General features: G+C 33.5%; 3 protein-coding genes across 3 annotated transcripts; 1 reads left to right on the top strand and 2 right to left on the bottom strand.

Annotated features, from left to right (window-relative positions):
• Positions 1 to 525: 525 nt before the first annotated feature.
• On the bottom strand, positions 526 to 1,978 carry LOC132176418 (uncharacterized). Its single transcript, XM_059588610.2, has 2 exons — positions 1,540 to 1,978; positions 526 to 1,042 (listed from the first exon to the last, which is right to left on the bottom strand). Exons 1-2 carry the CDS (start codon positions 1,952 to 1,954, stop codon positions 774 to 776), a joined length of 684 nt encoding a protein of 227 aa, XP_059444593.2. The 5' UTR covers positions 1,955 to 1,978; the 3' UTR covers positions 526 to 773.
• A 7,044-nt stretch (positions 1,979 to 9,022) lies between these two features.
• LOC132175965 (Protein phosphatase 2C family protein) lies at positions 9,023 to 14,843 on the top strand. Its single transcript, XM_059588067.2, has 5 exons — positions 9,023 to 9,281; positions 12,509 to 12,757; positions 12,853 to 13,129; positions 13,497 to 13,651; positions 14,482 to 14,843. The coding sequence occupies exons 1-5, from the start codon at positions 9,249 to 9,251 to the stop codon at positions 14,617 to 14,619; spliced, it is 852 nt and encodes a 283-aa protein (XP_059444050.1). The 5' UTR covers positions 9,023 to 9,248; the 3' UTR covers positions 14,620 to 14,843.
• An 849-nt stretch (positions 14,844 to 15,692) lies between these two features.
• On the bottom strand, positions 15,693 to 17,961 carry LOC132174955 (squamosa promoter-binding-like protein 4). Its single transcript, XM_059586726.2, has 2 exons — positions 17,397 to 17,961; positions 15,693 to 16,203 (listed from the first exon to the last, which is right to left on the bottom strand). The coding sequence occupies exons 1-2, from the start codon at positions 17,876 to 17,878 to the stop codon at positions 15,990 to 15,992; spliced, it is 696 nt and encodes a 231-aa protein (XP_059442709.2). The 5' UTR covers positions 17,879 to 17,961; the 3' UTR covers positions 15,693 to 15,989.
• Between the last annotated feature and the right edge of the window lie 5,192 nt (positions 17,962 to 23,153).

Below are 23,153 nucleotides of genomic sequence, written 5' to 3' on the forward strand. Positions count from 1 at the left end.
TAATTTTGCAATCATAGCCCCCCGAAGTTTAAAATTTGTAATGATGGCATTTCATATATATTGTTGATATTCATTTTTTTTTATATCTTCTAAGATTAGTAATGACTATTAACGACGACTAGAATTATGTCGACGCTAATAGTTGCTTATTAGCATAACGACTCTCAAATGTTTACGCTGATAAGCACTTATCAGTGACGACTTTTGAGTCGCCACTAATGACGATATTTCTTGTAGTGATTATGACACACATTGAACTTAGTACTTTATTCCTTTGTTTTTCTTGGGTGTTACAAAAATAGCTCTCCCTTTTTCATACATTCTCTTCTTAATTAAGTTATTTTATATATATATATTTGCTTAATTTCATGCTAGATCACTGATTAAGTACATTATTTAAAGCTCAAATGTTGATCATACTTTGCTTATACATGTGCCAAATCCTAATAAAATCTAGAGATATATAGAAAAGAAAAAGAATGGGGGGGACAAAAAGATAAACAACTAGGCACTTGCGTTTTTTTATAAAAAGAAAACTAGACATCTCTCACAATCATATACCATATAAGCCTCCACAGTTACCTCAATTACAATAGTTTACAAAACCCTTTACAAATGCTCTTTGCTACTTAGTGATCTCAATTGATCATCTAAAAAAGAAAAAAAAGAAAACAACATTAAAAACACACCAATGATGGAATCTCTCTTCTCGATCAGATTACAAAACCAAGTAATTAAACATGATGCTCAAAAATCAAATCAAAAGTAGAAAATTATTGTAACTTGAGGTTTCCTCGCAGGTACACATCATCTTTCCTCGATGGTTCCATGGCATGGCATTCTTTGCAGGCCGAGACAAACCACCAAAAGAATCTCCTCCCTGCCGGCCACGAGCCTGCCTCTTTCCTCTCCTTTTTTGCTTGTTTCTTTGATATTCCTTCTTTCCCCACCACCTCCATTTTCTTTCTTCTCGAAGGCTCACGGCTCAAAAATGGTACAGGCGTAATATATTGCCACCTTTGAGACGACCCGTATACTTGAGCTGAAAAAAAATATTAATTAAATGATTAAATTTGTACATATATATATTTTTTGAAAAATTTTACAAAAATTTTTTAAATTGCCACGCAATTTGAAAAGATTCCTCGAATTTCAAAACCTTTTAATTTCACCTTCCCAAACTTTCAATTTGACGCAATTTATCCAATTTTTCAGTTTTTGAATATTAAAAGTGATCAAATGCCATTTATACCCTTGAAACTTTTATAAAATTCCAAATTGAAAAGAAAAAAAAAACGAGTATTTTGGTATTTTTCTTCATTTCCCTTAGGGTTTAATGTCAAAAATTGACTAGAACGGTAGATTGATTGCATCAAATTGAAAGTTCATGGGGTGAAACTGTAAGATTTTAAAATTTGGAGGGTCTTTTTAAATTGAGTGATAATTAATGAATTCTTTGTGAAGTTTTCTGTAACTTTTTTAATAAGTGGAAATCAGAGTTTTTGTCTTTGTTATTCACCTCCCGTTTCAATTACGTACCTTGGTATCTGTCTCTAACCCCGGGTGTTGTGGATGAAAATTTGCTCTGATACAACAATTTTCTCTCAGAATTATCACTTGAGCTTGTTCTTCCGCTGCTGCAACTGCTGCTCCTACTGTTCGTGCTATTACTCCGTGACGATCTCAGGGAGTCCTTGCTGCTAATGCTGCTCGTTCGGCTAGTTGTACGGGAGTTATCGACGGAGATATTCGGCGGTTGAATAGGAAAAGAATGCGGCAAGAGCCGGCCATTGAAGAACAAACGGTCAGCCGGAGAGTTTTTGTAGGGGTCGGTGGAGGGAGAGTCCGGTGTAATAGAACCGAACTCGAAGTCGTCGGAGTCTTGGTCGGGAGTGGGTGTGCTCGGAAATGAGAAGATGTCACCGGAGCCACTCCTTTTCCGGCGACTCTCCATGGAGTTTTTGAGAGCGTTTTGGTTGGTTAATTAGTTTGCATGGGTGAGGTGGTTTGTGTAATTGTGTTATATAAGGATTGGTTTTGTAACTAGGGGGGACAACGAACACGTGGAGTGATCTGGACCCTTTGTTGGGATGAGCCTGGTGGTGTAAATCATGAAGACATATTTGCCAACTCAACCTTAATTTGAACACGTGGATGATGGTGTTGTAATCATATGCTTTGGTGTGAGAAATTGCAAGCAAGGTGTTTGTTCAATGATGCAGCTGATCATCTCTATCTTTCATTCCCAGTCAAAGTCTTGACAAAATGGGGCCACCATGCACTTCCAACATGGCCACACTCTTTAACCTTTTTGTACTCCGAAAACCTAATATAATATAATCAGAATAAACAATTCTTGCTAACACTACTTGTTTATAGGGTTCTTAATTTTAAACACAACCCACAAACTTAGCATGAAATTAGTCGATTGGAGCTGAAAGGTCTAGATCGTTAATTAATTGGATTGGGTTATAGTTGATCTATACAATTTTATATACTCATATCTCGATATGAAGTGAACCCGAAACGAATTCAATACAAAATTAAGAGATTAGAGTTGAGGGGTTTGAACTGTTTAATTAAATGGGTTTGATTATAGTTTGGTTTGTGCAATTTTATACTCATATCTCGATATGAAGTGAACCCGAAACAAACTTAACACGAAATTAGTGGATTAGGGTTTAAGGGTCCGTTTGGAATTTTCGATTTTAAAAAATGCGATTTAAAAATATCGATTTTAAAATGTGCGATTTGATAACGCAATTAAGCTTTTGATAAAATCACGATTTGACCTTTAAAATTGCAGTTTAGCCTTTAAAATTGCGCTGTTTCAAAAAAGTACATCTTTTCCTACGAAAATTGCACTTTTTATCTATAAAATCGCATTTAAACATTTAACCTATTTAATTAAATAAATCAAATTAGAATTGACATATATAATCTAAGGATCTCTCGCACTCACAAATGCAATTAACTACATCTTTACTTGTTATATTCCTAATTCAAAGGATTGCACTTTGGTCTTTGTCCACTTGCTTTTGTTTTGTTGAAGGGCACAGGCTCCAAAAAATACTCATCCATATAAAGCAAATAAGGGGCTTTTTAATAGCATATTGAGCCGTTTGGCTTTCAGAAAATCAAGTAATGATGGGATCAGCTTAGCTTTCTTTTTGATGTGGTGGAAGCAAAGAGAAAAAAAGGGTGTGGAGTGTAGAGGGAGTAATTATATAATTGACCACATTTTTATATTTAATTGGATAAACTGCCCCAACACGAGACAAAGCAGCTCTTGGAAAATTCGGTGGTCTCCCATCTGGGTTTTTGTGGAGGACCCACTGCCCCCTTTCAGCTGTTCATTGCCTTGGGGACCACCGCCGGTCAGCCGGCCGACTTGCTTCTCTTTTTCTCCCCCACCAACCAATTCACTTCCTCATATCTTCCTTAGCTACCACTCCATTTCTGCAACTTGCTAGCTTCCATAATGAGAGATCAACTTATTATAATCCTAGTTTTTATAGATTTATTATTATTATTATTATTATTATTATTTTTTTATAACAAATACCTCTCTTCATTTTTAGAAATTGAGAAAGAATGAATAGGAATTAAAGAGACGGAAGGATTTGTCCCGTCAGGGTGAAAATTTAGAAAGATAAAGAGAAATAAACATGTCGGATAAAATAAAGAAATCAATGCAACTTTTTACCAAGAGTTACATTTTTTCTCATTTCATAACCTTCATGAAAATTATTATTTTGTATAAGGATGATTAATTTGGTGCGAAAATAACTACACTTGTTATGGTGTTTTCATCCCTTATATCATCAATCTCATTGCACAATGTGCAATGAGATTGACTTCACAAGAAGGAAGAATGGGTTACTACAAAACACTTGTATTCTTGTGATAATAAAACTGTATAAAGTTTAGTTTATTTATAGAGAAATGCGGCTTAACATTCTCAAGTGTTATCTCCCAACATTTTTGTCTACGTGACACATTCATATCTACTTGTTTTTTTTCCTAAAAAAGAAAAAGGAAAAAACAAAGAAAATATCGAGAGGTGAACATTTGAAAATGCTGAGCAACAAGAAATAATATGAAATCTGATACTAAACAAGACATCAAACAGAACTATATTCCAACAATCTAGACTCACAAGTTCCGTTAAAACATTATATGGGTGACAAAATTCTAAAGTCCCACAATGTTATGAAGTATCCAAAACAATGTGCAATGAACTTCCTAAGATATAATATCCTTTTCATCTCCATTATTATGGGTAAAGAGGAAGGTCATGATTTCAAAAAGAAAAAGAATAAAAAAAGGGGAGTTCATAATTTCAAGGTCTGTAAATGGTAAATACAAGGATATCAGTTGGAGTCTCGTAATGATAATCGTCATGCTTAATTAGTGTAAATCACTTTAAGTCTCACTAATATCATGATGTGATTGAATCAGATTTTGGTTCAATCGGGTCTAAAAAACATAATTTACATCGTCATTGATTTCCAATAAACAAGTACTACTATAATCACGTCTAGGTAAAAATAATCAATATAATGGCCCGCTTTGGCCTCTCCCGAATAAAAGATTGGTCCATCCTTTAACTTTTTTATTTTACGAAGTCAAATGTCAATTGTCGTACAGTAGATAAGACCTTTTTCAAAGGCCACATCTTTGTAGGATTCTCTTCAACAGTTGAAGTGGCCATCGAAAATCTGCCCCAAAAAAAAAAAATAAAAAAAAAATTGAAGGTCTCTCTGTTGGACCCTATATATTTTATTCTCTTGAAAATGAATTGGCCAAAAACTACATAAACCCACATTTTAAATAGAGATATAATCGGTCTAAATTGATTATTATCAGCTAAAACATGATTAATTTGGTCCCGGGGTCGTGGACAATCTTACCTTAAGCCAACCATTTGTTTGGTCTCATCGGCCCTTACAAATTTGCAAAGAGACCAAAACTAATGAAATCTTTTCGGCCCAATTAAAATCTTTAGCCTATTACTTCATTATATCACTTGGGCCTACACACAGCGTAGTTAAATTATAATTATGGGCTTACATTATAAGCCCACATATTAGTTTTGAAATTTGGGCCTATGTTGGTCTTAGGATTTTTTTTTTTTGTTGGGCACCCCTGTTACATATTCTCTTGGTACAACATTTTTTTATGGTGCAATAAAAATGTTCCTGTCTTTTTCCTACACTAGATTTAGTTCTCTAAAGTTGTTGTCTTTAGAGGTAATAGACACGTGATGATTCCACGTTGTGAAACCTACATGAGTGGATTGGCTTGAAAAGAGGTTACACCACTTCTTGAAGAAAATATTATTTTAACATACATTTCAAAGATGATATGTTAATTGATTATGAAAGAACATATAAAGAATTATTTTTTAATTATGACTATTGTTTGATTTAAAAGTGGATTGAAATATAAAGTTCAAAAAAGAGACATCTCATGTTTAACAGCCCAAAAAAAAAATGCTAGCATTATATGCAATATCACTCAAAAATGACTTGAAGTTTGTTTAGGTGTGCGTTTGAAGGGTCTAAGAGTGCGTTTAATACTCAAAAAGTCCGTTGAAGAAAAAAGTATCAGTTTGGTAAAACAAATTGAAAGCATTTTTAAGGGCAAAAAAACCTAAAAATAGCAAAAACGTACTTTTGGCAAAAACTTCATTACCAAAAAATGTTTTTTGACTTAAAAACTCTATTTCTTAAATATAATATCAAACATACTCTTAGTAAGTTGTACTTGAAGCTTCATAAAGCTCAAGTTTCACCTAGCAAAGAATCAATGTGTGACTCAACACCTATGAGCTCTACAGTACCACGTGATGTTATTAAATTGCTTTGATATTATTTATAACATTCACACATATCACATATGCCTTATAGTCAAGTTGCAATTGAAGCTTACTAAAATCCCTAGTAAAGTTTGGTCTCATATAGTAAAGAACCAGTGTAAGACTTGTGGCTAGTTTAACAATTTCCTAACTGGTGATTTAACATGGTATCAGAGTCAAAGGGTCATAGGATCGAACCTTAACTCTGTCAAATTACCCCCTATTTAATTAAATATTCCACGTGTTGGACCTCACCTATTAAAAGGGAGTTTGAGTCCACACGTGAAGGGGAGTGTTAAAGTAATGATTAAGTAATTAAATTTATCTCTTCCTATCAGCTTAACCTTTTAGGATAACTGGTTATTTAACAATTTTCACTTCTCCAAAAAAAAAATCAACATATTTTCAAAACTAATTTTCCCACTTTTCTCTCACAAAAATCAACATTTGTTTTTATATTTATATCACATCAATCATTTCTTATTATTATTCAAACAAAAAATTCTAAATTCAAAAAAAAAAAAAAAAAAAAAGGATTTACCAAACACATCCTTACTATTCTATATGGCGTAATCGTCTTCCCTTTGCATCAAGTGGATTAAAAAAAATCTTGAACATGCCTTTTTCTTTTAACAAAAGTTATCTTGTTTGAGATGTTCCTATTATTTATGATTTTTTTTTTTTTAATTACAAAAAGTGATAATAATGATATGGGCAAAAAACTTATTTTAGTCCTTTATAAAATATATAAAGTTTGAATTTAGTTTATTTGCGATTACAAAGTTAGAAACAAGTTCTTATATTATTTACAAAACCATAATTAAATAAGTTCTTCATTCCAATAAACAAGAATTAATAATATATTATGTTTTCGAATCCCCCTCCCCCTATTGTGCGGACATGTTAAAAAGAAAAAGAAAAAGATAATATATTATGTTAATTTATTTGTGACAGTTAATGTGGCCAAGGAACCTCCAGTACTTAAATATTTAGAGGCCTATTTGACCTAAGAAAAGATAATGATGGGTCATATTAACTACCTTTTTATCATATTCTTTGTTGTATTTAGTTAAAAATACAATGCCACATTTAATAGGTTTTTACTGGCATAATTATGGCATAGCTATGTAACAGGAATAACTTTACCCAAAATATATATACATTAGTTGTATTTAGCAGATTGTTATATTACTGTTATTCAATTAGAATGACATCAGGGCGAAAGCACATACATGCACGAGTGTCCTCCAAAATTTCAAAAATCTTTAAAAAACACTAGTAAATCCAATTTTTATCCCTAATATTTAACTTTTCTCTCCCAAATTACTTTTTCGCCCCTCAAATGAGACTTTGAAGTCTACTCTCAAGTCAAATTCTTTCTTAGTTTATGATTAATGTGGCTTTTCACATTGCACAAAGGAGTGAAAATATTAATATATATATATATATAACAATAAAATTACATTTCTTTTTCACACTGCACAAGCATGACTTGTTTGCGATTTTTTTTTATTCTACTTAACTAAATTCAAAATTATGAATATCTTGGAGAAAAAATAGTTAAGATTACATTTGGGTTGTTTGAAGAATATAAATTTTTTATTAAAGTTTAAATTTTTTAAATTGAGTTGAATGTTAGTAGTGTCAAATCAACTAAAAAAAAGGAAAAAAGTTGAGAAGATTTGGGAAGAATTGTCTTTCCAAACATGCCATGCTTTTTATTTTGTGTTGTTTTGTTTTTATTTTATTTTTTTCCTACTCATAGTAATAAAATGGCTAATTAAGAGAGAAAAACTTATTTTTGGCACTCCACAAGTTTTATAGTAAAAAAAGAGGGTAACTTCACTGAAGACCCTTGAACTTCCATTCGATTTGACAAATTTCTCAAACTTCAAAACCTCTCAATTTAATCATCTGAACTTTCAATTGCAATCAATTTGGACCACTCCGTCAGATTTTAAATGTTAAATTATGTTTATACCCTTGTCTTTTTTTATAAAGTTCTAACTTTACTTTTAATTTCAAAACATTTTTTTTATTTAAAAAAAGAAAAACATAGATATTTTGGTCTTTTTTGGTATTTCTAACGGCTAAATTTGATGGATGAGTTCAAATTGAGAGCAATTGAAAGTTCAAAGGATTAAATTGAGAGATTTTAAAGTTTGGGGAGTTTGTCAAATCGAGTAGAAGTTCAGGGGTCTTCAGTGAAGTTACTCTTAAAAAAAAAACCTTTTCTCTCTCACCGTTACTTTGTATGAAACAAGTTTTTCTCGGCAGAACTAGCGCAAGGATTGGGGCCTTGAGTTCCCCAAAAATTTACAACCCCCATAAAAAAAAAAAAAAAAAAAAAAATTTATGAGATAGACTCTCAAAAATTAATTTCGTCACCCTCAATTTTTTTTTGGAAAAATTATAGTTTACCCCCCAAAGTTGACAGCGTTTTTCAATTCGAATACCAAAGTTTCAATTTTTGCAATCCACCCCCCTCCCCCTCCAAAGTTTCAAATTTTTGCAATTTGACCAATTGTATCTAAAACTTCTCATATTGCCCATAATTTTTATTATTATTATTTTTTTATAAAAAATTAAAAAAAAATCCAGGGTGGCCATAGTTACCCCTTTGGCCATCTGGCTTTTTTTGCACCCCAATTTTTTCTTTTCATAAAAAAAAAAAAAAAAAAATCAGGGGCAATATGAGAATTTTGGAATAATATTGGTCGAATTGAAAAAAATTAGAACTTTGTGGGGGTGGATTGTAAAAATTAAAACTTTGATTTTCGAATTGAAAAACGCTATCAACTTTGGGGGGTAAACTGTAATTTTCCTTTTTTTTTTTTTTTTTTTTTTTTTTAATTTTTATTTTATAAAAAAAAAATGTTGTCCCTCTCACTCAAAAATTAATCTATAGCTGACTGAATTTTCCCGTTATGATATCAGTAGTCCTACAACATTTTGCTAAATAACATTCTTCATATATATAAAAGATATTTGAAGATATAAAAAAAAAAAAGAAAAAAAAAAAGCTCTTTGATGAAGATGTTGACTTTGTAAAATTTGAAGACCCCATGTTTGCTAAAAGAGAACCCAAAAGGCCTGCTAGCAAAAGAAAAAAAAAAAGAAAAAAGAAAAAGAGAGCAATAAAGTAGAAAAAAAGAAGAAGAAGGCAAGTGGGGGCGGGAACGCGTCTTGGTACAGCGAAGAACGCGGCATTAGGACTGGAGAAACAGTGGGCGTGTCAACAGGACTTGGATCCTCATCTATAACACTTCACACCTGTCCTCCTCTGTTCCTCTCTGTCTCTCTCTCTCTGCCACTCTTTCCTCCCGTTTCCGATTCATTTGTGATTTGTCCCATACAGCTATATAAGCTGTTCCGTGGGAGAGACGCCATGGCCGGCAAAGAAATCCTCCACAAGATGAAGGTACGCCTACTAAACTCTTCTTCCCATCTACTTTCATCACCTGGGTGTCGATCACTTTTCACGATCTGCTTGATTTCCCATATGTTCTCACTTTTTTTTTGTTTTTTTGGTAAAATTGTATATTTACAAGGTTTAATCACGACCCGTTTCTCTAAATTTTGTGGTGGGTCATTTTGTGGTGTTGTTGTTTTTCTTGAGTGTACAAATATAAAGATTTAGATCCCCATAATTCACATTTGTAAGGTCCAATGCTGTTCTGTTGGGTTACACTGACATTAGATATCATGAAGATAATTTTTCTTACTAGGTTACTCTACATTCTTAGGCATCCTATTTGTCCCTGCCTCTTGTATGATTATGTAAAATTATAAAGGTTAGACAAATGATGTTACATGTTGTTTTGCTGTGTAATTTGAAGGAGGAGAGGAATGGGTAAAGTAATGCGGCTAATGCCCATCAAGCATAATCCCAAAATGATGCCAAATAAACCAAACATTAGGTTGGGTGCTCATGTTTGATACAGCTTACAAGAGTTGACTGGGTCCACCTAATTTTATTTAGGTCCTATTAGTAGTTATTAGTATTTAATTTTTAAGAGTCCATGGTGTTTTTTTTTAAAAAAAATATAGTTCAAGAAATGGGTGCTACTCTATACTCTATACTCTATAGTATTTAATTTAATTTATAAATGAGCCTTCTCCTAGAGTTTAGTGCTCTAGTGCTTAGTCTAATGGGTGTTGTCCTATAGTATATTTGTCAATTCAATAAATGGGCGTTGCCCTGGGGTTTAGTGCTTGGTCTATTCATTTTATACTTCAATGGAATTGGAGACAGACATGATGGAATAATAATAAATAAATAAAAAGAATTGATTATTCTCGCTCTCTCTTCCCCATAGCTTCTTCTCTCTTTCTCTTCCTTAGCTTCTTCTTTCTCTTCTTTCACTTTGCGGTTCCTGTGATCATTGTTTGTCCCGCATCAAATTGCTATCAGAGCCTGGATATTGCTAAATGGACATTTATTTCTGGTTAACAACATGAATGGAATCTTTAACCGCTGAATTATGCCCCCGCCTCTACATGGGATTGGGTGGCTCCATTTAGTTTTGCAACAGTTTGAAATGTAGTTTCATAATCTTTTGTAGAAATATATGTGGCTCCTAATATGGCTGTTATGTCATTTCTTTATAGAGAAGATAAATACTTGGGAAGTCTCCAAGTAAGACCTTGATATAACATGATAGGATATTATTTAATCAAAAAGGCTTAAGCTTATGAGTTTGGTACTAACAGTATTATCTTAATCACTCACTTTTGTTGTTATTACTTGATGTGGGATTCTCTCTCACGCAGAAATCAAACAATGTCTCCCGTGTGACTTTTATCATAACAACCATATTCCCTTTTGAGTGGAAGTCTTTCCCAAGCTCTTTACTAAGTGACATGCATCACCACCAAGCTAAGAGCTCACAATTCTAGAAGTATACTCTTTCGTACATGTCACATACTTTTAATGACGCTTTAAAATGAGTAAGGATGTCAGGAATCTCATGGGTCCACCACACTCATCCAATGGAACTATCGGCTCTAATGCCATTTGTCGAGGAAATAAATATGTGGTTGTTGGGGAAATAAATATGTGGCGACTCTCTAACTGAGACCTTGATATTAGTCTTTAAGTTTGGGCTAAACAATGTCACTTTTGTTGTTATTACTCGATGTGGGACTTTTGTTGTTATTACTCTAACTGAGACCTTGATATTAGTCTATAAATTTGGGCTCAACAATGTCACTTTTGTTGTTATTACTCGATGTGGTATTTCATCATAGGCGAAACTCTAATTTCATCTTCACTCCAATTTCATCATACGTGAAACTCTAATTTCTGCTGGATGAATTTTCTTCCCTAGTGAACGTCCTGGGGCACTATTAGGCGGTTTAACTTATCAAACCAAATCCAAAAGATGTAGCTTTTAGAGCAATGGCTAATGTTAGCCATAGCATTTTCATCTTATGTTTTGCTACAGGAATATGATAGTTGGACTTGTGAAAACTGCAGAGCATGTATGCCTATTATTTTGCCTCTTTTTTCGCTTGCAATCTAATACAAGGTAAAGCGCTAGCCATATCTGCGCTATTACTTTAAAATGACTAGTCAATTTAGAGCTCCCTATAATTCATTATAAAGTCAAGTTTTACCTAGTAATTAGGCAATGTGGGACTTAGCACCTATGGCTATCTTTATAAACCACCCACTCTATGTGGGCTTCTTGGGATCGGGGTGTTACAAACTCCCCCTCTTAAATTTTAGACGTCCTCGTCAGGGATACATTATGCAGTGCTCCAGTACCACATGACCTGGCGTTACTAGGTGGCTCTGATACCATTTGTAACGGCCCAGGGAAAAGCGCTAGCCATATCTGCGATATTACCCCAAAATGACTAGTTAATTTAGAGATTCCCTAGAATTCATTATGAAGCCCAATTTCACCTAGTAACTAGGCAATGTGGGACTTAGCACCCATGACTATCTTTATAAATCACCCACTCTATGTGGGCTTTTTCTCAACTTCCCAATATGGGACAGGTGTTACACTCTCTCTCTCTTTTATTGGGATTTTTTTAATGGCTTGTAACTTAATAACTAGGAATTGTCACTACTGTGATACACTGAGTTTATTGCAATGTTAATTTTGTCTGCTTTTAACTACTTAGGAAGAGTGTACCTCTTTCTGGTAAGTTGATGTCAACTATGTTTACCAGAAAGAGAGCTGATATTAACAGTGATGGGTTTAGAAGTGCTTGTCAGCTTCAAGTTAAGGAAACTCGATGCCATGGAGGAACAAACCTTAGCCTGCTCAAGCACTTTAATAGTAACAAGTAATGGTGACTAAGAGTTACATTGGGTTAAGGTCTTAGCTTCATCGTGTAGACACAAAATGCTTAAAATTGTTTTAGAAAGGCAGATTGCTGAGGTATATTTTTTGGACCTAGTTAAATTTCTGGTTCAAAGAATTTTGCAAAAAACTCTATATACAATCTCTCTCGCGTGCACGCACACACAACACACTATTAGATTCTTTTATTATGAAGTACTTGTAAAGAGAATTGCAATTAGACTTCTATAAATGATGGTTAGAGTTTAATGTGGTTGTGCTGGTTTCTTCAACCTCTGAAATATTCTACTATCATGTCCTTCACTAAAGCATTCTTCTTTGGAATCACCAGGAAAAAGTTGGGTTAGGTTCATCAGATACCGACTCTGGAAAAGGCAAGAGCAAGATGTCAAAGCACGTAACACATGGCTTTCACTTGGTAAAGGGAAAATCACATCACGCCATGGAAGATTATGTCTTTGCACAGTTTAAGCAAGTTGATGACAAGGAGCTTGGTCTTTTTGCAATCTTTGATGGTCATTTGAGCCATGATGTTCCTGATTACTTGAAGTCTCATTTATTTGATAATATTTTGAAGGAGGTAATGGCGCAGTTGAAACCCTTTTTTCTATATTATGATAAAATTTTGTGATAGATATCAATATTTAATTTTCTTTCTCTCTTTCTTCCTAGTAGCCTGACTTCTGGACTGAAACAGAGAAAGCAATCAGAAGTGCTTATCAAATAACCGACACTAACATTTTGGAGAAAGCAGTTGATTTTGGAAAAGGAGGTTCAACTGCAGTTACAGCAATATTGATTAATTGTCATAAGCTGGTAGTAGCTAATGTTGGGGATTCTCGAGCTGTTATCTGTAAGAATGGGGTGGCCAAACAACTATCAGTTGATCATGAGCCAAGCATGGAAAGGGAGAGGATTGAGGAGAGAGGTGGTTTTGTATCAAATTTTCCTGGTAACCAGATTTCTAAAAGCTAGTATTGATCTGGATGGAATTTGTTTGGATACCCAATTGAAAATGATACCAGTCCACTATTATAAATGGGCTTATTTTGTTTTATAATTATGTTAAACTCTACACATGCTGTCTAATAGCCCCATTTGGTAAATGGAACTGAGATTCATTTGGTAGATACAATGGTTTGGGTGCACGTGCAACCTTGTTCTTTGTTTTAGTTATATTAAAGATCATAAAAATTTGATGGTTCTCACTGTTCTGGCCTTTGCTGCATGCACCATTAGCTAACATTATTGAGATTAATTAGCAGTCGCAATGATGTTAGTATCTTTAGCAGCCACTCATTTCCATGTTTTCTTCTCAGGGGATGTTCCACGAGTTGATGGGCAATTGGCAGTGGCAAGGGCATTTGGTGACAAGAGCTTGAAGAAACACCTTAGTTCAGAACCCCATGTAGTGGTGGATTTTATAGATGAAAAAACTGAGTTCGTTATCCTGGCAAGTGATGGATTATGGAAGGTAATTTTTGGTCATGCTACCTTGACTTATCAAAAAAAAAAAAAAATTTTGGTCATGCTACCTCATTTATGTTGGGCTTGGTAATTTTTTACATGACTTGTAAACTTGATACAAATCTAACACAAAATTAATAGGTTAGGGTTGAGGGAGCTGATTAGGGTTAGAGTTGACCTGTATAGTTTTATGCACATCCTCAAGCCAACCCGAATGCAACACACGACATAAATGATTACAACTTTTTACTTGACTCGCAAACTTGTCAAAGCTTAACCTAACACTACCATCTAAGTATTGTTATAAACAATTTAAATCAAATACTGTATTTTTCATTTTTGTTGGAATGTTTTTATTTTCTAATAACCATTCAAAAGGAAGTTCTATTTCAGACCAAACTATTGATTTAGGTACTCTAACGTTTGCTTCACAAAAATGTGTCTGTATCAGTAAAGTTCTATCTTTAGGACTTTTGACAAGAGCATGAACATTTAGGTTTCTTTTCATTGACTTATAATAAAATCTGTAAATTAATGCTAAAGGTTGGCTTCCTTCTAATATATCATAACCTTCTGTTTTAATGTTCAATGTTAAAGCTTTTAAGATCTGTAGATCACTTATATATATATATATATGCTTCGACATGACTCAAATTTGACACGCGAACACAAATTGCCAACCCTAGTTCATATGCCTCCATATAGCATGCATGTATCAGAAATGGAAACCATAAGAAGCAAATATATTACACCAGATTCTTTTATTTCCGTTTTCTTCTTTAGATATGTTTTGTAGTAGTTTGAATGAACTAAATTGGTGGTTCAATCTTGTGCTAGGTAATGACGAACCAAGAAGCAGCAGATTGTATCAAGCACTTAAAGGATGCCCGGGCAGCAGCAAAGCACCTTACTGAAGAAGCACTTAATAGGAACAGCACGGATGATATTTCCTGCATAGTTGTAAGATTTCAGTGATCTAAGGATTGCTCTCCACACTTTTGTCTGGTAAAAAAACTCTTTTGTTTCAAGTGATGTATAAACACCCTAGGAATAGAAATAAAACTGATGCTCTATCTTGTGCCCTATTAGAGGTTTTTTATTGTTTTCTCTGTTTTAAGTGTCAGATATGCCAGCAAATTGCTACAGAACTGCCTATTTTACTAGTTCTGAAATGTATTATTCCTTTTTTCTGGAGTTTACCAGGCTTAATAATTGTGCTCACAAAATAAAATTGGAGTAAGGAGAAAAATTAAAAAATCTCAGGAAAATTGTCAGACGAAAAAAAAAAAAGGTAGAGAGCAATGTAAAACAATGTTAGTTCTGTTGTATTTCATTGTCACTAGTTCTTTTGAAGTGTAAAATGAATCACTCACGATGGGAGTGCAAAGAAAATTCTATATAAAACAAGCTGGGATATTCAAGTTATAGTTACATGTCCCAATGCCTTATGCAAACCAAACGAGACCTTATTTTCTGTGTTTTAGAACACAAAATACTTTTAAAACTTAGAAGTACAAAAGCATCCCCCAAAGACAATTGTATTAAAATTGATTAGAAAGACTCAAATGGAAGTTGCTAGGGTGACGAACAGAACTTTAAGCTTTTATTTATTTTTTTTATTATTTTATATTTTTCTAACAATCTCTGCTTGGGAGTTTCTGATTTTTTTTATTTTTTATTTATTTTTTATTTTTTATTTTTTTTATTTAGCATCAAGCAATTTCATTGTTTAAGTAAAATAATTTAATACTTATCCTAAGTTGATAAAAAATAAATAAATTTAATAATTTAATCAATAATTTAATACTTATTCACGTGTGGGTTCAAATCCGCTCTTAATAAGTTAGGTTCAACACACAAGAAATATTTAATTAAAATAGGAGGTAAACCATAAACTGTAAAGTCAAGTTCGGATTCAGGACATTTGTTTCCGATAAAATATTAAAATACCATTTATCGCAAAAGTTTAAACTTTTTTAAAAAAGTTAATTTAATTATTTAATCAACAATAAGGCATCATCCACCATAGACTTCCTTTGGCAGGGAACTCAAAGCATCAAATAGTAAATTCTCTCACTCATCAAATAGAAAGGTGGTCTGTGTAGAGACCATGTCCTTGAAAACAAATACAAAGGTTTAAAGGCATATTCTGCATAGCATATATAGTTTGCAGAAAACCAGTTCGTAAACAACAACAACATAGGCAGACAACTAAAGCAAATGGCCAAGGAGGTGGTTATTGATGGTCTTCTAGGCAGACACAAGGAAACTATCTATATCATTAGCAGGGCATATAAGGATGACAGAAGAGAGGGAGCGCGCCAGAGAGCAGATAGCCATTGATCTTATCTGATCTGGAGATGCTTATTGTAACCAGAATTCCCTGGGATTGTTACATGAATTCTGCCTCTTTGATCATCAGCTTGCCTAACCCCTCTGCGGCCTGAAACTTCTCCACTAGATTCTGCTGACCCGACCTTTCGGCGCCGCTCATTATGTCCAGCCAAGCGTCTGCGGCAGCTTCGTTTCGCTTCGTCAAACTCGGATAGCTCATGGAACCTACACAGTCCAATTATGAGAAGTTCTACATGTTTAACCAGAATGATGAAGCGTTAGACACTAAAAGAGCATACAACATAAACAAAAAAGTTGTAGGCAAGATGAGGAGTTTATTCATATTGTAGAAGATTTGCAACTCAAATTGGATAACGAATAATTTGAATCAAGGGCGATTGTGGTAAGAATTCTTCGGTTCAAGAGGAGTTCTTTTGTTCATGGGAGGAATTTTAGCCTTCCTGCTCGACTAGTCAAAAAATCATTAGAATTGTTTAATGACTTCAAGAAGAGGAATGTTAGGCTTACAAACAAATTTTACAAAAAAAATTTTACAACATGAGGTTGCACAACATGATTGAAAAGAAGATAAATTTAACTTTTGAGAAACTTCATCATATTATAAAATTTATTTGTAAGTCTAGTATTTTTCCTTTAAGAATGCTTCTCTGAGGTTGAAAGAAAGACAAAAAGGTGGTAACCCTACAATATATATATGGAAAGCTCCTATACAAGGGTTTGTGAAGGTAAATTGGGATGGATGCAGTTGTGGATAAGAACAAAAAGAAGATGGGTAATTGTGTAAATATTGCTAGAAATCCTAAGGGAGAGGTGTTGGTGACTATGATGACCCCATATAGAGAAAGCTCCTCCTAGTATTCATGAATGTGTGTTCAAGTTCATCTGTACTAACAGAAGATTTGTTCGCCTCTTTTCAAAAAAAAGGAAAAAGAAACCAAAAGGGTAATGGAAGTAATATGCTAGGAATCACATTACAAGTGATCTGCAAACATATTCAAAAGTTTACCACTTAAGCTTAGCTATATATCTGGGCATCTACAGAAATGAATACCGTTTTTGCTATATTCTACTTCTTTGGGATCTTGAATTTTATTTTGTCACAACAAATACCTACAAGGAGAATATTTCTTTTAAAGCATCATATGTCCCAATAAAAGTAGTTCTTGAAGTATTTTCTGGAATGGAAAAATATTAGTCGAACCTCCATTTATCTCCATGGATAGATATGTTAATGTATTACCCAAAAAAGAATAAAATTCTGAGGAAACTTATCACACACACATATATATCTTTGGAGCTTGGAAAAAATTTTCTAGCAGATTCCATGCTATCACTGTAACACTAAACAAACACATATCAGAAACAATGCTAAAGAAAGTTAGGGATACAAGATGAACCTGCTGCATTGCTGACAAAACCGTTGCCGCTGCCCTGCAACGACCACGGCGGCCGCCTTTGAATGAAATTCACACACCTTATGACGGCGGTGGTACCGCTTTGCATCAGTCAAATCAGCTGCACACTTCTCCGCCTGGCAACGCGGCGGCGACACCCCGCCGCCGGAACCTGCAATAGACCCTCTTTTCCCTGTGAGAGGAGCACCTGCTGCTCTCTTTTTCTCATTCTCTGCAAAGCTTATCATTTCACCACCTCCCTCTTCGTCATCTAAGTACTCATCGTCGATATCGTCTTCAATGAAAGTTCGCTTCCCATCGACGAAGCTCTTAGTCTCCATTGTGAAAGGGTGGAAGGTTACAAGGAGGAGAAGGTGGTGGTGGTGGTGCAGAATGGTGAAACAAAGGGGTGGAACATGGGGTAATGAAGGTGAAGAAAGTGTACGGACAAGGTGAAAAAGGTGAAGGAGGACCACAAGCTCCATTTTCTTGAATGTGTCAGTTCGTTCTTGTAAACGAGTTTGGAGCAGGATTTGCTATGATTTGCTATTAGTGGAAAGATTTGAGCCTAATATGTTCTCCGGTGGTTGGAGTTAAAAAAAAAAAAATAGTGTGTTGGCCGGAGTTACTGCCATGCTTGAGTTTTATAGAAATAGGTAAATTTATTCACTTAATTATTAGTTTAACACTTTCCTCCACGTGTGATCTCAAACTTCATTTTAATAGATGAGGCTCAACACGTGGAATATTTAATTTAAATGAGAGGTAAATTTAATTAGTCAAGGTTTGATCTCAAGACCTTTGGCTCTGATACCCATGTTAAACTACTAATTATCCCAAATGTTTAAACTGATAGGAAGAAGTAAATTTAATCGATCATTTAATTATTAGTTTAAGACAAATTATGTGCTTAATATGGAAACATTTTTCCTTATAAGGTTATGTTTCTTTCAACATAAAATAATGTTTTCTTAAGAAATTTTAAGTTGTCAAAGCCACATCTTCCATAAATCAAATACATGAAACACAAAATTACATCTTAAAACACATTACAAATATGAAAAACCATAACTTTTCTAAAAACAAATATTGTACTATCAAATTATTAAAAATAAATTAGATTTAAACTAAGGAAAAGTTGTTCCTACCGCTATAGTTGATTTGCACTCCCCGGGGTTTTCATCACATATCTGCCTACAAAAAATAATAATATCTTTAAAAAAAAAAAAAACCACATCGTATAATTAACAAAAAAAAAAAAAAAAAGTCTTATATATATATATATATAAGAAATGATAGGAGTCAATAAGTTCCTTATATTTGACCTATATTCCTTTACAATCAACCATTGAATTTGTAGATTTATGTAGATCCTTCATAAGTCAATGGTCGACTCCACAAATCCAATGATTGATTGTAAGAGAATATGGGCAAAATATGAAAAACTTATTGACCCCTAACATCTATATATATATATATATATATATATATATATAAAAGGTGTTTTCTTAATTAGTGGCATATTATCGATCGAAAGCAGCTTATTTTCGTGTTCACATGATGATGATGCACCTTATGACTCATGTTGTGGAATTTTGGAAAACAGAAACTGATCAAAAAGTCAAAAGAATGAGTCAATTTTGGAAATAGTTAGAATTGAAATTTGAGGCAGCTCGGTGGATGTCTCTGTCAACATATAGGACCTTAATTTTATATATTTTGTTTTGTTGTGAGCGCACGTGTGAGTGTACGTCTTAGTCTTTGAAGCGTTTGATTTGACTCTTGTAATTAAGAATGTAAATGGCTCTCATAAACGGACACACGAGAGGAAAAGTTTGATCAACGTAAAAAAGAATCGATCACACGTGAGAAAGAGATTTGTTGTAAGCGCACCTCCACTGTTCCATTAACTTGTCTTTTAACGTCCAAAACTCTCTCTCTTTCTGTGTCATAATCCATTATCAAATGTTAGATGAGCCAAAAAAAATTCAATAAGTGGGGAGAGATGAATGAATTGCACTGAATATGTGAAGCCTGGAAAAGTTGTTCAAAATGATGGGAGAGGGTTGAGAGGGACATATCATTTTATGGGTGACCCCTTTATTCTCATCCATCCATTCCTTTCGATTTATATGTATACATGCAACTAAAATTGTACAGCCCAGTACTACCCTCTACCTTTGCCTTTTATTTGCCTATAAATCTTTAGCCTTTCTTTAGTGCATGCTTTGTCTGCCTCCTCAACTTTATCTTCTACTTTTATTATTCCATCAATATCGCATAATTTTGATCTTTTATATATATATATATATATATATATATATATACCTCTTTCTTTCTTTTTTTTCTTTTTTTTTTTTTTTTGGGGGGGGAGCCTATATTGATAAAGGGTCTTGATATTTTGTTAGTGAAATTTTAAATAAACTAGACTAATGTGACGGTGCCTACAAAGAAATGTAACAACGGTATCACGGCCACCTTCTCAATTTTTCGTGCCTCTTCCTCATAGATGAAAGAGAACTTCACTTAAATGCAAATTTTTGTGCTCATCATGCGGCAAAATAAACCACTTCCCGACGCTATTTTGAATGCATTCCCACCTCTCCATGGGCGGATCTATGTGTTGGGTTGGGGGGACCCCCCAAAATGTTTAAAATTAGTCATAAAATATCCATATTTTAAGAATTTGTCCCTCAAAATTATATATTTGTCCCCTCAAATTTAACATATTATGATTTTTTTGTTTGTAATTTTTTTTTTTCATAGCCATCTTCCCCACATCTCGTTTTCTCTTGCATTTTTTTTTAAAAAAAATTTTTCGATTGATTATTCTGCAGTCATTTGGGTTCACAATATTTATTTTTGGTATCATTTTTCTTGAACCATAAAGATTGTATTTAGTTTATTTTGCTAGTTGTAAACACAGACACATAGAGAAATTATATATATATATATATATATATATATATATATATATATGCTTGTGTATTTATATAAGTATGTGTCCCCAATTTATTTAAAAAAAAAAATCCATCCCCCATACCAAAATTCCTGGTTCCGCCCCAGCATCTCTCAAAGATCCCCTTAATGTGTTTAGTTTCTTGTTTTTCGTATATATTTGTTGCTTTGTTCCTCCTTACTTTAAAAAAAGAAAGAATAGAAACAAAAAAAAACAGTACCACGGATATATTCATCAGCTTAAAAGATAAAATCAGTTATATTATATGACATGGGGACATAAATTCACGTGGGCATGGTACTAAGTTGTCGATGGAAGCATTTAACTGAACACGAGTCAATTCAGTTAATTGATTAATTCTCTATATTTTATTATCTTCGGAAAAATTCACAAAAAAATTCAGTTTTTCTAAAGCCACATGTTGCAAATACCTTATTTATTTTATAAGAGTAATGTTCGGAACCATCTTTTTATCTTCCTAAAGCTGATGTGGCTTTCAAAATTACCATTAAGTTTTAGATGATGAATCATACTTGAATTTTGATCCAATGATGATTTTGAAAGACACATCAAGTTTAAGAGGATAAAAAGATGGTCATTAACATTACTCATTTTCTTAACGTTAGGTGCATTTGGGTAGCACTTTAGCTTCCTCATCTATTATTTTAACACAAAATATTTCTCCCTTCTCCCTCCTCTCTCTACCTTTCATTTGAGAATGTGGTGAGATTTTGTAAAAAAAAAATGTGAGAGTACGTAAGGAACTTGAATTTTGTAAAAATTTAATGGTATAAAGAAAGATAAGAAAATTTATTATATACTGTATTTAGATAATAAAGAATAAAAAGAAAAAAAAGTAGTTTTGTTTCCTAAATTTAAGAAAAATAAAAGAGAATGTTCTAAACCAAGGGAAAATTAAAGGAAGCTAAAATACTACTATCTAATATCTTGGATAGCACTTTAACTTCCCTTATTCTTGTTTTATTAAAAAAAAAAAAAAAAAAAAAAAACAAAGTTTTATCTTTCTTGTATCATTAATTTGAAAGAATATTTAAATGGTATAGAAAAGTAATAAAAGAAACCATTCTTAGGATCTTTAAACTAACATGTGTTTTGAAAAGACTCACTCAAATTTAAAAAACTCTCAATTTCACCATTTGAACTTTCAATTGGATGCAATATTTGACCCTCCCTCCAAGTCAATTTTTGCTGTTAAATCCTAACGGAAACCACTAAAAAGTCCAAATTACCCTTCAAATTTTTTAAGTTTTAATTTGAAATTGAGGGTAAATTTAAAAGTTTATAAAGAAGTCAGGTGGCTGGTATATATAAAAGTTATTTTATCACCTTTAACGTTAAAAAATTAAGGGATATGGTACATTGCATCAAATTAAAAGTTTAGGAAGTGAAATTGAGTGTTTTTTAAATTTATGAAAGTCTTTTCTCAACTAGGGTTAGCTAAAGGGCCTTAAGTACTGAAGTTTTTCTCCAAATTTAAAAGAAGCTTCTGCCAGTGCTATAAGGAGAAACTTAATGCTATAGATCACTAGCCAAAAGATAAGGAAGTTTGGGATATTTCTTGAAACTTCCATAGTGACAAAAAGTCAAAAACCATAAACAATGTATTTTGGAGGATAGATAAAGCAAGGCAGCTGGCGTATGAAGAATTGACAGATAAAAGTATTTGTTCTTGAGATAAAATGTCATGATTCCGCCACAGGACCACCCCTTGCTCACCGGCTTCCGCGTCTCCCCCCTCCCTTTCAACTGAGAATCAGCATGCAATATATCTAAGTTCATTTTCATCACACAATAACGTGCCCATCAACCTCACCATTGAGCTGGATTTTTGTCCCACTCTCCCTTTTGGATTCTTCCCTTTCTATCCTTTAATCATAAAGCCCTTAAGCCCCCTCAATGATCACCACGCATAAAGACTTGGGTTTCAAAAGTAGGCACCAAACTTCACATCTGCTAGAGAGCTTTTCCCCACAACATATACAAGTACTAGGCAGTAGGCAGAAGGGAGGTCCATTTCACTTGCAAAAATCTAACTTGGAAAGCTGCTTTTTTTCTATAGCGTTTTCTTTTTTATCTTTCCTCCTAGACTTTAATCCATCAATATATGCTCAGAAAAATGGACTGCGTATCAGATTCCAGATCACCCAAGAATTTTGACTCAACCGAATCCGACAAGAAATGAGGCATTTTTGTATGAGGACTGAGGACACAGCACCTAATAGTGCAGCATCCATGCAGATGCAGTCTATAAAGCCATTCAAATCCCTCGACGACAGTCCAAATTTAGGTGTCACGATCATGTGTGACAGCAATGCCAACAACTTCATGTGTCCCATCGCAAACAAGACAGCTTAATCCCAGTTTCTGCTCTATTACCATGTCCCAGGCTGTAAATAAATCAATCTGTTTGATAATCCGTTCGATACTGTAAAAATTCGCTCGATTAGTAAATGATACATACCCGACTCATTCGAGAAAACTTGATAGGAGCTCACAAGCTCAGCTCATTTAAAGTTCGACGAGTTTGCTTGTCCAACTCGTTAGCTCGTTCATATATATATATATATATATATATATATAAACTTATTACTAAAAAATAGTTATATAAATTGAAGTAGGTATATTAGTAATTAAGTACTAATATATGTAATATAAATGACTTAATATTTATATTTATACTATAGATAAATGTCTAGAGGTTGTTTTAAAATTCGGGTATAAACTCTACTTGGATTATACATTAAAGAATTTAATAGCTTACTTCGAGCTCGAATTGAGCC

The sequence above is a fragment of the Corylus avellana genome, chromosome 3, assembly GCF_965113065.1.
Source record: "Corylus avellana chromosome 3, dhCorAvel1.hap1.2, whole genome shotgun sequence".
Classification (NCBI taxonomy): Eukaryota; Viridiplantae; Streptophyta; class Magnoliopsida; order Fagales; family Betulaceae; genus Corylus; species Corylus avellana.

What these genes read in the sequence shown, in the direction of transcription:
- LOC132176418 (XM_059588610.2), bottom strand. Translation starts at nt 1,954, where the DNA reads ATGGAGAGTCGCCGGAAAAGGAGTGGCTCCGGTGACATCTTCTCATTT. An exon ending in GGTTAGAGACAGATACCAAG is followed by an intron (nt 1,043 to 1,539) that starts GTACGTAATTGA and finishes ATTTTTTTTCAG; the next exon opens with CTCAAGTATACGGGTCGTCT.
- LOC132175965 (XM_059588067.2), top strand. Translation starts at nt 9,249, where the DNA reads ATGGCCGGCAAAGAAATCCTCCACAAGATGAAG. An exon ending in TTGATAATATTTTGAAGGAG is followed by an intron (nt 12,758 to 12,852) that starts GTAATGGCGCAG and finishes TCTTCCTAGTAG; the next exon opens with CCTGACTTCTGGACTGAAAC. An exon ending in CAAGTGATGGATTATGGAAG is followed by an intron (nt 13,652 to 14,481) that starts GTAATTTTTGGT and finishes ATCTTGTGCTAG; the next exon opens with GTAATGACGAACCAAGAAGC.
- LOC132174955 (XM_059586726.2), bottom strand. Translation starts at nt 17,878, where the DNA reads ATGGAGCTTGTGGTCCTCCTTCACCTTTTTCACCTTGTCCGTACACTT. An exon ending in TTTTGTCAGCAATGCAGCAG is followed by an intron (nt 16,204 to 17,396) that starts GTTCATCTTGTA and finishes TGGACTGTGTAG; the next exon opens with GTTCCATGAGCTATCCGAGT.